Source organism: Bos mutus, chromosome 3 (assembly GCF_027580195.1).
Source record: "Bos mutus isolate GX-2022 chromosome 3, NWIPB_WYAK_1.1, whole genome shotgun sequence".
Lineage (NCBI taxonomy): Eukaryota > Metazoa > Chordata > Mammalia > Artiodactyla > Bovidae > Bos > Bos mutus.
In genome coordinates, this window is record NC_091619.1 from 104,487,845 (window position 1) to 104,502,518 (window position 14,674).

The 14,674-nt window shown below is 42.4% G+C and overlaps 1 protein-coding gene across 18 annotated transcripts in view; it reads right to left on the minus strand.

Moving 5' to 3' along the window:
- Window positions 1-14,674, minus strand: part of MACF1 (microtubule actin crosslinking factor 1) — a 337,029-nt gene that overhangs the window by 132,754 nt on the left and 189,601 nt on the right. For all 18 annotated transcript variants that reach the window (XM_070368375.1, XM_070368374.1, XM_070368377.1 and 15 more), the window contains 12 exons: window positions 12,986-13,138; window positions 10,856-11,010; window positions 10,331-10,457; window positions 9,762-9,945; window positions 9,151-9,320; window positions 7,693-7,871; window positions 6,865-7,003; window positions 6,033-6,226; window positions 4,856-5,018; window positions 4,053-4,136; window positions 1,225-1,332; window positions 937-1,035 (listed from right to left, as the gene is read on the minus strand). In XM_070368375.1, the coding sequence (XP_070224476.1) occupies window positions 937-1,035; window positions 1,225-1,332; window positions 4,053-4,136; window positions 4,856-5,018; window positions 6,033-6,226; window positions 6,865-7,003; window positions 7,693-7,871; window positions 9,151-9,320; window positions 9,762-9,945; window positions 10,331-10,457; window positions 10,856-11,010; window positions 12,986-13,138 (1,755 nt within the window). The remainder of the gene's footprint in view (window positions 1-936; window positions 1,036-1,224; window positions 1,333-4,052; window positions 4,137-4,855; window positions 5,019-6,032; window positions 6,227-6,864; window positions 7,004-7,692; window positions 7,872-9,150; window positions 9,321-9,761; window positions 9,946-10,330; window positions 10,458-10,855; window positions 11,011-12,985; window positions 13,139-14,674) is intronic.

The following is a 14,674-nucleotide window of genomic DNA, read 5'->3' on the forward strand; positions in this document are numbered from 1 at the left end:
TACTCATTACAACAAATTCAAACAATCTGAAATGCATAATACATGTCCCTTTAACCTCATTTCCCCAGGAATTTGGTACAGAATATTTCTAAACTTGTTTTTACGCTCATTTTGTACCTCTGTGGTACACACTCTTGTTTTTCCTGAAATCCTAATTATACATAGAATTCAAACTTGTTTTTTTTCTTCAAATAGTGTATTATAAGTATATTTCTATGTCAGTTCATTTAAATCCATTTCATTAACAGTTTCATTGCATTCTATCATATGGAATTTGGATATCTCCAATATTTCCCTTGAACAAATTATGCTTTATTAAGGATCTCTCTTCACAGCTCTTTCTTAATGCTTATGTTTCTATAATAACAAAACCTGGAAGTGGGAGCATTGGACACAAGACAGTCAGTCCTCATTATTCACCAGAAGGTTGTCATGTGCCTTGGAGAGAAAATGTGCTTTAATAAGATTTGTTCAGCTGTGAGTTATGCTTCTCTTAGATATGAGTTCAGTGCTAGTGAATCAGCAAGATATATTAAGTAAAGTCCTGGAGAAGAGCATGACAACCCACTCCAGTATTCCTGCCTGGAGAACCCCATGGACAGAGGAGCCTGGTGGGCCACAGTCCACAGGGTCGCAGAGTCAGACACAACTGAAGCGACTTAGCACACAGGCATTAGGTAAAGTGCTTTTAAACAAAAACACACATAAAATCAGGCTGTGTGTTACCCACTGACCACAAGTTGGCAGGAACCTAACCCTGTGTTCCCATGGGCACCAGAATTCTCTGTTTGGCTGGTGAAGCGCAGCCAGCAACTTCGTGGAATGCAAGTACTGTACACAATGGACGGCAGCGGTGTGTGCACTTTAAATCCTGACAGATGAGGTACAGGATTTTTTATTCTACACTCAAGATGATCTAGAACCAGCTGTCCTCACCTCCTCCTCCTCCAGCCGCCGGAGAGCATCACTGATGTATTTCACATGCTGAGTTGTTAAGGTCACCAATGCTGTGTAGCGAGTCCTTAAGTCCATGAACTATGATTCAAAAAAAAAAAAAAACCAATTTAGATAAGTTATCTGCCAAAAAAGTCAATTTAAATAGTTGACAAAAAGAGGAAGTTTTCATGAAGTCACACACTCAACAGCAGTCAAATCATAAGGCCCCGATGAGCGAATCCTTCCTTGAGGACAGTGAACACACCCTTGCCCACACCCTCCTTTCACCTCTTGCGTGATGGCATCTGAAGAGGACAGCATGCGACGGCGCTTGCCCGGGGATTTCTGCTGCGATTCCACAAAGGCCTTGTATGTCATCAGCTGTAATTCATAGTCCTGGGGAGGAAGACACGGAACTGCATTTACGCCGGGCTTAGGGCTCACACACATCATGCAGTAGCATCGCAGCATTTCCATGCTGATGATCCTTTAGAACAGAGGTCAGCAAACTTTCTGAAAAGGCCATACCATCTACTCACTTCTGCCGCTGCAAGTGAAAGCAGCCTAGACAGTAACTGAAGGAAAGAGTGCGGCTGGGAATGATACAACATGACTAAGAGACACTGCAAGCTGAAGTTAATATAATTTTCATGTGTTGTGAGGTATTATTATTATTTTTTAATGGCCTTTTCTCGTGGGCAGGCAAGCTGGAGTTAGCCTGTGGGTCTGGTCTGCAGACTCCTGAGTTGGCAATTTGTTGAGTGCTGACCGCATCCTTCATCTCACATACAGGGTGACTGAGGCCCAGAGACAGGAAGCGAGTCTCCCTAATTAACTCAGCGGGTGAGCAACACAGTCAGGACTGGAATCAGTCTTCCATCCATCCCTAAACTAATGCTCTTCTCGTGCTGCCATGCTATTGTATTACTTCCTCTGCAATTTTGGAGTGCTGCCCTGGTCCAGGCCCTCTTCATGGCTCACATGATGCAGCAACAGCCTCCTATTCTCCTTCTTAGACTCACACCTCCAATTTATTTTCTGTCATGCTACTGGAATAACTTTTTCAAAGTCAAAAAGATAACCATTTCATTTCCCTGTTTTAAAGTTTTCAATGACTTAGAGATCTCCTCAAATACCAACATTCACCTGGGGATCTTGTTAAAATGCAGCTTATGCATTTCTGATTAGTTCAAGTGATGCCAATGCTCCTGGTTCAAAGACCACATTTTGAGGAGCAAGAATAGATGGTAAACACAAAGGAACTGAACAAGGCCTTTCATGGGTTGATCCCAATCTCCTCTCTCAGTTTTTATAATCGCTGTTTCTCATGTATGATATAATTTCTAGCTATACCAGGATAGCTAGAATTTACTATTTCCTCATATAATCATTGTATTTTATTCCTCTGTGCCTTTAATTATGAAGTTCCTTTTGCCTGGAATGTCTTGCTTTCTGTTGTCAACTTTGAAAATTCTAGGCAGGAGGAAAATACTGAATGAGTGCTTAAGCAGTCTATTGAAGGAAAAAAAAAAAAAAGCTTCACCAGTGGCTCAGTGGTAAACAATCTGCCTGCAACGCAGAAGCTAAAGGAGACACAGGTTCGATCCCTGGGTCAGGAAGATCCCCTGGAGAAGTGCATGGCAACCCACTCCAGTATTCTTGCCTGGAGAATCCCATGGACAGAGGAGCCTGTTGGGCTACAGTCCATGGGGTCACAAAGAGTCAGACACGATTGAAGCAACTTAGCACAGTAGTACTAACAACCAAATGCTAATAAAAATAAAAGCATGTGCTACCATTTACTGAACGTATTTTAATTTTGAGGCATTGTCCTATGTATAAATTATCCCATTTAATCTTTGCAATCACTCAGTGAGGTAGCTACTATTCACAATTTTGCAGACATAGCAATAGAAACTCTAAGGGGTAAATGTTTGCTCAAAGTCTTAAGCCTGGAAAATGGCAAAGCTAGGATTTGAACTCAATTCTTTGTGATACCAAGTCTGTTATTAACTAAAGAAATGTATGCATTAAAAAGCTATTTGCTGAGCACCTACTACGTGCTTGCCATTGTTCTGAGTGCTACACACATAGTGGGGAACAAGTCAGAAAAACTTCACTCCCCTGGAACTTCCATTCTAGTGGGAAGGCATATGATAATCAACAAATCAATATAGAAGAATCTCAGGTCAGTTTTCTTTAAAGACCTTATCAGAGAAATAGGGAGTAGGGAGCCAGATCTTGCATAGCCTGATAAACTATAAAAGAATTTGGAATTTCAGTATGAGTATGACAAGAAGTCATGAGACAGTACCGAGCAGGAGAGTGACAGGATCCAATCTATCACGTTTCAGCTATGGCAAGGTACACATTTCCCTCGCATTTTAGTATCGCTAAAATTGGAAAATGTCTCACTTGGCATCTGCATAATTGGTGGAGTTTCCCCTTTTCGGGCAGTGCGTAAAGTAACACGGCTCATAACCAACAGTGTCCGAGGTTCCATGACATGCGGTATGTTCTTACAAAGTGAGTCTGGCTACTGTGTAGGAAAAGAGCCTGAGTGCGCAGGAGCAGAAGTGAGAGAGCAGCTCAGAGTGCTGGAGCAGCTCCAGAAGGTTCTTCACTTAGATTCGAACCTGGGAAGGTGGGGAAGGAGGGGCGGTGACGCGCAGTCAGACCCGGGAACATGGCAAGATGGACCCACCTAGGTCCCAGACTGCTATTAAACATAAAGTTCAAGGTGAAGAGAAGAACGAAGAATGACTCTTTGGGCTTTTTTTGCCTCAGCAGTAAGGAAAATGACGACACTATTTCCTGAAATATGCAAGACAGTGAGAAGTGTGTTGAGAAGAAAACCCAAGCATTCTGTTTTTCACATGGCAAGTTTAAGAGGCCTGTCATTCACCCATTCAGGAGTCAAATGGAGACTCCTCGAAACTCATCTCTTGTCTGGTACCTCTCTGAGCATCCCCAAATATGTGCCATGACAAACACACACCTGCATTAACTTAAAGATAGAGCAGGAAATCTGCTTGCTTGTCCAAAAATAAAACCTCCAGTGACACGCAGATCAAGCTGGAGACTATTTACGTTACTTTTAGGACCGGCAGCATTACCTTTACAATGGTGGAGTATTGCTGGGAAAATTTTTGACACTGGTCCAGTTTCGTCTGATTTCTCTCAATTTCTGCAAACAGCTCCTAGGAACCAAAACATCACAACCTTTTATCATTGTCATTATCATCACTGAAACAGGTAAGCATTTATTACGTTCTAAGGCAGTGGTTTTCAAACCTTAGCTGTGTTAGAATCACCTAGAACACTGGATAAAACATAGATTGCTGGGTCCCATCTCCAGAGTTTCTGACTTGATAGATTTGGGTTCGAGTTGCTTTCATCATCAAATGAGAACTCTCATTTCTAACATGTTCCCAAGTGATGCTGAAGCTGCTACTCTGGCTGTCAACACTTTGAAAATCGCTGTTCTAAGTAATTTACATGTATCATTTCATTTAATCCTAACTACAAAAACCTTATGAGGGCAGTTGAACAAACGATGGACTATATGCATTTTACTGCTGAGGAAAGCAGAACACTAAGAGATTAAGTAATTGGCTCAAGTAAGGGAGCCAAAAAAAAAAAAAATCCCTCAAAATACCAACATATAAAAACAGCTTTGAATGAAATAATTTTCTTCAACTCATAGCTTCCCTGGGTTTTCACTTCCTATATTCTAACCCTAGCAAAACAAAATGCAATATTGACCAGTGCTTTCAATATATACTCATGGGAACTCAGGACAGTGACCATTCTGCTTGAACCCTTTTCAGAAGAGGCTCAGAAGGTCTTGATATTTGGGGGGAAGTTAACTGCTAGTTGCTTCCCCCTGCGACTTCCACTGGGCCATGGCCACACCCACCGTCTGCTGGCTGAGCTGCTCGGAGAGTACTCTGCTGTCCTCAGCCTGGCCTGGCTTCATCATTTCCTGCTGGGCAGTGGTTTCCTCAATCCATTTGATGAGAGTTCCATGGCAGGCTCGGTAATCTCCCAGGACTTCCTGGATACTTTCTAGCTCAGATTGGCTGCAGAAGCAAAGGGAAACTACTATCAGATATCTTGGTATAAATACAACTAAGTAAACAAGGCAATTCCCTGTTTAGCCCAGCCATGCCTCCAGCTGAGCTTGACCACAGAGGAATACATCTTTATTTCGAGGGAACAGCAATGCAACACTGGGTGGGAGCTATGCATGTACCCAGTATTCTGTGGGTGAGAAGTAAGTAGAAACCAGGCGTGCGCTGCTGACCTGGAAACTGCTTTGAAGCCTGGCATCCTGTGATAATCCTTGTCAATTTTTTCACCTATGTTGCCAAGGATTACTGGGGTTGCCAATAAGGTAGTACTGCCTGTACACTTTGGCCTCCTGATGATAGAGGACCTGTCAGAGTGTACAGCCATGATTTATGACTCACTGTGGTTTCTTGGAGAGAAAAGTAGGGGTAGAGTGGGTGAAAAATAGTAGTTACTGTTAATTCCAGTAACAGCTTCTTATACCACTTTTATTAGTCTAACTAGCCTCGGGATAATAATTCAATTATAGAAAATTAATCCAAACTTACATGAGTCTCTATCACCCCTCTCCCTATATATTTTCCTAACTAGACTGGCCTCAGGCGATTTTCTGTCTTCCCTATTTAAATCGGGCATCAAAAACAGAACCTCAAGTAACAGATAAAAACACTAAATTAGCGAATGAAAAGGAAGCAAGAAATTCTGCAAAGCCCCACAATGAATAATGACTCATATTAAGTATCAAAGCTAGAGAAGTCTCCGGTGGTCCAGTGGTTAAGGCTCTGTGCTACCACTGCAGGGGACGCAGGTGTCCCCTGGTCAGTGAGTGCATGCTTACTTAAAGGCAGGAGTCAGTCAGGATGGGGCAGGAATTAAGTGACAGTGTGAAATCAAGTGACAGGATACATTCTGGACAACATTCTGACCAATCTCTGCCTTTAAATAAGCATACACAGAAATAACTCTATTTTCATTTAAAACCTAGTTTCTGAACCCTAGAACAAAAGGGTGGGGCTATCACTCACCGGGTCTCGAGCTGGGCAATGACCCGGTGCCAACGGTCTTGTAGCTGGGAACCTTTTTCCTGACAGCGCTCCAAATCCAGGTTTCGCTCTGGGGTCAGACGGCTCAGCTGCTCTGCCACTACCTTGGCTTTGCCAATTTCCTCATCCAGGACTGAAAACACTGAATTCTTGTCCTTCGCATCACTAAGCCAGTGCTATAAAAACACAAGCAGAGCAACAGGTTAAATATATTCCATGATAAAAAGGACTCAGACTAAGGAACAAAACAAGTTATTGTCTACAGCTGGCTCCATGTTACATCGGTGATTCAAACCCAGACTCTACAGTGTTTGTGCCAGAAATGCCTCCATAGTCCTCAGGCACACTAGGCAACCAGTAGAGAAAAGTGCAAGAAACGTGTTTGAAACCTGAGTGTTTGAAACCTGATTCCACCACTTATAAGCTATGAAACCATGACAAGCCACTTAGCCAATCTGAAAATTCTCTCTTCTAGCCACCTCACAGAGTTGCTTGTGAGCATCAAAGGAAGTAAGAGCTAAGTGATTTACAAACTTACAGCATAACCATTGATTGTATCCAATTACACTATGACTTTACTGAGGAGAAAAGGGAAAAAATAAATAGAGAAGCATGGTCCTTTATCTCCCTTTTGTAGTTAGATATATGTCTCGATCCTCTCTTCTTTGGACCTACGTAAAAAGACATTAAATATAATATATTGCCTAATTTGAATGCAAACTTTAATCAGTGGCATGCCATCCAAAACTGCATTTCTCTGCTAACCCCAAGCAATGAGTATGTTAAGTCAAACTAGGAACTAGGAAAAACCAACCCGTAATGTAGACCGATGGGACTCCAGAGCTGAAAGATCTGGTGGTACTGCTTCTTCTTGACTCAGCTTGATTTCATAACCTTTGACTAAGAGTTCAGCATCCTGGATGCTACGCACTATAACATCGATTGTCTTCAGCCTGTGAGGATAAAATCACTTCCATTAGTACATGCATTTTAAGAGCTGGGCTTCGCACCTGGAGCACTACCAAGAGAGTCACCAATCGTAACTGTCAAAATCAACTTCATCATTACTAAATGATGACAGGGTTTCATAAAGATAAGCATAGTAATATGTACTGCCAATTTAAGCCAATTAAAATATAGTTTGGAGGACACTGGGACACACACACACGTGTGTGTGCATATGGTGGGGGTCTCACAAGAAAATAGGACTGGGGACAGAAACCCACTCAAAACCATGAAGACTCCAAGATCTCAAGGTCATAGGTGGGGATGTGTGGGTAGAGGAAAAACCCTCAAAGCCTAATACACGGTTTAGATAAAAATTTCAATTTCTCTTTCTTTAGTGTCCCTTTTTCTGTTTTAAAAAGAAGTATCTAATCAAACAGAAATGAGATTCAAAATAGTCATAAAACTGCAAATCAACTTCTCTTTTCCCCTTCTGTATTCCCAGCATTTGTTCACTGCAGCCCAAATGAACCCACTCCATGTTATTTGGAACTAAAGCCAAGATCTCTTTTTATGAGCACAAGCTCTTCAAAACCTGTAATCCCCCTGCATTGTTCATGAAACATGCCAGGTACTTTTATTTTCCCCATCCGAATGGAAAACATTGCCCTCTTGACCCAAATTCTCACTCACTCACTTGTTTAAATAGACAGTGGAGAGACCATACACATGGTCCATTTTCTCCACCAGCAGATTGAGTTCTGAGCGCAGAGTTGGGACACTGGAACCAGATGGGGACTGATGGAGAAAGCTGTTGCATTTCATGGAAACAGCATCCAAGTCTGCCCTCAATTGCTGCAGATCCGCTTGAGTGTGCTATCAGGAACAAGACACACAACAAACACAGAGACAGAATTGAACCAAGAGGTTAGCAAGAAGTCCTAGTTTAGAACAGCAAAATATCAGAAACAGACCAAATGTCATATATAGGAGAATGATGAAATAAACCAGGCAACAGCCAATGAAGGCAGAGCAAGGCAAAGAACACAAACAAATAAATTCTGAACACCGACTTGACTACAGACATACCTTCAGTATAAAGACAAAAAGAATTACATTAAACTCTAGATAGTAGGTCTTCCACATTTGCTGGCATACTGAGTGCAGCACTTTCACAGCATCATCTTTTAGGATGTGAAATAGCTCAACTGGAATTCCATCACCTCCACTACCTTTGTTCATACTGATGCTTCCTAAGGCCCACTTGACTTCACATTCCAGGATGTCTGGCTCTAGGTGAGTGATCACACCATCGTGATTATCTGGGTCATGAAGATATTTTTGGAATAGTTCTTCTGTGTATTCTCGCCACCTCTTCTTAATATCTTCAGCTTCTGTTAGGTCTATACCATTTCTGTCCTTTATTGTGCTCATCTTTGCATGAAATGTTCCCTTGGTATCTTAATTTTCTTGAAGAGATCTCTAGTCCTTCCCAGTCTATTGTTTTCCTCTATTTCTTTGCATTGATTACTAAGGAAGGCTTTCTTATCTCTCCTTGCTGTTCTTTGGAACTCTGCCTTCAAATGGGTATATATCTTTGCCTTTAGCTTCTCTTCTTTTCTCAGCTACTTGTAAGGCCTCCTCAGACAATCATTTTGCCTTTTTGCATTTCTTTTTCTTGGCGATAGTCTTGATTACTGCCTCCTGCACAATGTCACAGATCTCCATCTATAGTTCTTCTATGGATGGAGGTTCGTACTATCTCCATTTTCTGAGAAAGGAAACTAAGGATGAGAAGTAATTTGCACAGGGGCTTCCCTGGCAGTCCAGGGGTTATGCCTTTGCCTTCCAATGCAGGGGGGTGTGGGTTGGATCCCTTGTTGGGGAGCTAAGATCCCACATGCCTCATGGTCAGAAAACCAAACATAAAACAGAAGCAATACTGTAACGAATTCAACAAAGACTTAGAAAAAAAGGTCCGGGAAAAGTGTACATCAGAGCCCATAGCAGAATCTGAGCCTCTCTGTACTATCTGTGGAGTCACATGACTGACAGGAACCATGTCACAGAATATAACATACGTGTAAGGGACAGAGCGGAAAGCAGCAGCTCTGCTGAGCAGTCTTAGAGCACCCACCTTGCTATAAAGGCTTACCTCTTGTTCTGCAATCCTTAATGCGTTGTTTTGCCGAGCATCTTTGTCAGTCCGAGAGCTGGCTGGGGACTGAATTCGCTGGATTAGCCTCTGTTCACACTCCTCCAGGCGCAGCCGGATGTTCTTCAGCTCTGAAATGTACATCTTGGCCACAGTTTCCTCTTTGTCCTCTGTGAATGCACAAGCACAGAAGACCGTTAAGCACCACAACAGAGATCGGCAAACCTGAGAAAAACAGATTTACCCTGCGATAGGGTACCACTGGTTCTAGCAGAGCTGATACTCCATGAATGAAAGCAAAGCCTTATATGGGGAACCTTCTGCCTGTTCCCAAACTCCCTGCATTATATACTGAGCTTTAAGGTCCAAATACATAATTTCCACAAGAAAACGGGATAGGTTTATTAGCAATGATGAATAAAACACAGCCTTGTTTTCCATGATCTGATCTTGAGAATTCATCTCTGTGAGTTATTCGCTATCTCAAGTTTTCCTAGCAATGCAAGTGGTAAAAAGGTGTTGACGATACTTTCTAGTTTGTCTGAAGGGTCGAGCAGCACCTTTCAGGGCTCTCATTCCACCTTTCCTCTCCCTCTTCCCAAGGCACACACCATTCTCCATGGACTTCATCAGGTGCTGGAAATGGGTTTTACACGCCTCCACCTCCTCTTCCAAGCGAAGACGGTCAGCCACTGAGAAGAGGGCCGAGTCACGACTCTCCTGCAGAAAGTCTTCGTAGTGGGCCTGCAGATTCTTCATAACCTGGTGGTACTCCCCAGGTGCTGAGGAGCGGAGCTGCAGAGAAAATAAACAGTGGACATTTCAATGGAATAGAAATGTAATACAAAATAGTGCACAAACCATATTTATAAACACGTTGATTTTTCACAAATTGAATGTGTCCATGAAATCAGCATTCGGATCAAGAAGCAGGACATTACTAGCATCTCAGAAGCACTCTGTGCCCTCTCGGATGCAAACCTTAATGATGGCCAATTCACCAGCATTCCCCTATTCCGCACATTTATCCAAAAGGTTTTAGTTTCTAAGATCCTCAAGCTCCTAACCCTGCAACAGTATCCCTGACTTCATTTCCCACTAATTGGGTGAGGAGGAGTCCTGCTGAAAAGATAAAACTTGCCAATAGGCTATAAGCCTGGGTTAAAGCTTCCATAATTACCTTTTCCAGATTCCAGGTCTTTACAAGGTCAAGGTCCTTCCTCAGATAGTTCCAGGAGATAAGGCTTTTGGTGTTGACATGTAGTTGATGCCAAAGGGCCATCACCTTCTGATAAGATTGCTCCACCCTACAAACAACACAAAACCTGGCTATAGCTTTTCTAAGGCCTGAGGTCCACCCTAGAGACCTTCTAAGGGACAAAAAGGTGATTGCCTCAGCAGAGCTGAGCAGAGAAAGACAACAAGTCAAATACTAACAACACAGGATCTTTAGACCTAGATTAATTGATATTCTCAAGCACATATTTAGCAATATCATAAATGTTACCTGAATATACTGATAATATAATTATGAGAAGTCAGAGCAGAAAAGCAATGACAGACAAAATAGAGACAAAATAACTCCATTTGAAATTTTTGAAAAATTACAACAATGCTTAGAAAGCAAACGCAGATTCATCCCTCCATCAGTTCACCCGTAAAAGGGCAGAGGTGGGGAAGCTCAGGGTGGCAGCTGAGCCAGTACCTGCTGGCTGTCTCCATGGCATCCTTATTGGGTGGGGGGATGAGGAAGCAGACTGACGGCACCATTGCCTCGTTCCCTGTGGGGCTGATCACTTTCCACTTGGTCCTCTGTGAGTTATCTTCCAATACACACTCATCATTCTTGCAAATAGTTATCTGAAAAGACAAATTTACAAGTTATTGCTAATGGATAAACAAATGACCTATTATTACCTGGTGCCTGATCCCAAGGCTATGAAATCCTTAAGGAAAAATCATTTTGGAGATCTTTATCACCTAGGGAAAGTTTCTGATTTTGACAAAAAGATAATGTGTATAAATATACAACCCAGGGATGGTTGCAACATGAAAGAAATAAATGAAGCAAGTGTTTATTAAATGCCTGTTACATGTCGAGTAACTCAGGTATGACAGTTATATGGAGACTGTAGGAGCTCCACGAGTAATCTCTCTGTATCCACAATGAACACGGTAAAAATTAAAGGGATATAATACAACTTTGCTTTTGTGATACTTCCATATCCTCCCTTCCTGTCACCCCACTCAAATCCCTGAATTGTTTAAGCGTTTGAAATCATCAGCTCTTTCTCTTGGGAGACAGGTAACCAGTATTATTGGTTTCTGACTAATTTATAGACAAATATTGAGATAAAAGCACAGGAAGAGGTCATTCGTTCTTTGGTATTATAACACATATTTATTGAGCCTACTATGTGCTTGGAAGTATGCTAGGCCACTAGAGATACATATCCCACATATTCTGATGTGCTGCTGCTGCTGCTGCTAAGTCACTCCAGTCGTGTCCGACTCTGTGCGACCCCATAGACGGCAGCCCACCAGGCTCCCCCGTCCCTGGGATTCTCCAGGCAAGAACACTGGAGTGGGTTGCCATTTCCTTCTCCAATGCATGAAAGTAAAAAGTGAAAGTGAAGTCGCTCAGTCGTGTCCGACTCTTAGCGACCCCGTGGACTACAGCCCACCAGGCCCTCCGTCCATGGGATTCTCCAGGCAAGAGTACTGGAGCAGGGTGCCACTGCCTTCTCTGATATGCTACTTGGTTACAAAACTGTGTGACAAACTCAGTTTACCAGGGAATGCAAGGAAGGCAAAAACCCGCTCTTCGTTAGCGGGGTAAAGAGATTATTCAAGACTCTGAAGCCACATTAAGGAATTCAGACTTTTTGAAAAGAAATGGGGCAACTTCCCTGGTGTTCCAGTGGTTAAGACTTAGTCTTCCAACGCAGGGAGTGCAGGTTCAGTCCCTGGTCAGGACTGGAGCTAAGATGCCACATGCCTCGTAGCCAAAAAACCAAAACACGGAACAGAAAAAATACTGCAACAAATTCAATAAAGACTTTAAAAGTGGCCCATGTGTGAAAAAAAAAATCTTAAAAAATAAAATGAAGAAGAACAAATGGAGAATTGTTGTAGGACTTAGGCAGGGGAGAGATTTTTTTTTTTTTTTAAGATCATGCTGGTGGTAGGATAAAGAATACATTGAATGGGAGGCTGATGCAATAATCCAAGTGGGTCTGATTTAGGTAGAAGCAGCAGGGATAGAAAGAAGAATACTTGAGGGATATTTGTGTGTGTGTGTGTGTATGTGTGCCCTCAAGTTGTGTCTGACTCTTTGTGATCTCATGGATTGTAGCTGCCAGGCTCCTCTGTCCATGGGATTTTCCAGGCAAGAATACTGGAGTGGGCTGCCATCTCCTACTCCAGGGGATCTTCTGAACCCAGGGATTGAACCCATGTCTCCTGCACTGGCAGGCCAGTCCTTTACCACTGCGCCACCTGGGAAGCACAGTGAGGGGTTTCTTTACAAACGCTGACGTGGTAGCAGCTGTAGGAAAAGAGGAGAGGAGTCATGGTCTCTCTAGGATGCTAAAAAGCCCCATTTCTAGCCACGCTTAGGCAACTGGATAGATAATGATGTCAGTTACTGAGGCAGGGAGCAGGTCAAGATTGTAGAGTTGAGGCTTATGCTTTTAATGATAGATTTGAGCACGTTTAAGTTCTAACAACAGAACTCTTATCATCTGATCTTTCCTTATTATCATAACCCTAACTGAAGGCTTCCCTTGTCCCTTGTCTCCCTTTGGAGCAGGAGGTACCCTCCCCACCTCCTCACCTCAATCTGCCTGTAGTCACAGATGGCTTTCACGGATATGGTGCTCTTTAGCATGTGGTCAGGACTGCGTGGTTTTAGCTGAACAACGGATTTTGATCTCCCAACAAGACTGGCAACGGAACTCTTGGATTGTATAAGCTGCTCCTTTTCATCCTACAAAATGAGAAGAAAACCGAAGAGACATTAATGCTGCTCCTCGGGAGACTGAGCCAACAAAGAAAACTGAGTGCTCCACTCCCTCTGAGAACGTCACTTCTCGGTTAAGCAGGGATCCTTGGTGGAGCCATCTTAGAAACACAGGGATAAAGACGACAGGAGAGGATGCTTCTGTCTGCTACCAAGTGCATTTATACTCAAATTTTGCAGCTTTCTCCCTGTGCAGTTTTCAATGAACCATAAAGCCACATGCAAAAGCAAATAATAAATAAATAAAACAAAATAAGAATTTCTAGCTGCCAAATATAGCTAACAAAGGATTTTGCCAAATAAGGTTCAGAGAACATGGAAGTTAAAAACAATGATAATAACTAGGTTGTGGTTGTTATTATTATTATTATTATTCAGTTTCTCACTGACAGAAGCCAGCTCTTGCCTCTCCGCTTAGGAGAGGTTAGAGTTATGCTCTTTTAATTTTTTTCTTTTTTTAAATAATGTTATCTCCCAAGCTCTATTAGAAATATTTTACTTTCTTAGATTGAATCAAACTTTCTAGAGAAAGATCTTAGCTCTTCAACCAACAACCTATAAATCAAAGTTGTTGGTGAAGGTACTGTGAGAAACAATTTAGGGTTTACCTTTTGGAGTCTTGCTGGGGTATATTTACATAAATTTGATAGATTTGAAAGAGATCTCATGCAAAATTGAAACTCTCAAGTCTCTGCAAACCCAATTTTCTTAAAAACTAATGAACTTCTTGTCAACAAAATTGGTAGCAATCTACTACCAATTCCATTAGAGAATAAAAGATAGCTTTTATCTATTAGCCAGGATGTTTCGAGATCATTTTGACGTATTAAAAAGTCCCTAGAAGAGGGCTTTCTTGGGATGGAAGTAGATGTGATGAGGGTAAAGAGTTAAAAATGTTAAGAAATGCCATTAAAGAATTAAGAATATGCAAGTAGAGAAAAAGAAATGCTTAAACAAACTACCTGTGCCTGTCCCCGGGAGCATGATTGGAAGAAATACAACTTTAACTTATTAGTTAAGAGAGAGGAATGGAATATGTCAGGGAGACAGCCACATTGTTCCATTCTTGAGAGCTGGTCTACCCATTTCAGTTTCCTTGCAATAAAGATGTCAATTTCTGTCTAACCCACAGCCAAACATCTCAAGCTCCAGAGACCAAACGCTCAGCGTGGTACAAGGTCTGAAAAGAACCAGAAGCCATGACAGATGCTCCCGAACCTGACGGACAAGCTGCGGAGCAGACCCAGGTGACTCCATGCCCCGATGACGCCGCCAACTCGATGCCCCTGACCTGGAGAGGAGGGAGCAGAGCAGCGACCCTCGAGAAGAGGAGATAGGACAACACCTGCAGAGGAGTTACCCTACGACAGGAAGGTACTCTGTGGGAGGGAGGAGATAATAGCCAAGGATTATTATATTCCTCCTTCATACTTGATGTGCCTCCAAGAGACATTCTAGAGACATCGGAAAAGTCAGGTCTTTACCCTTCATTCCAAATTAATT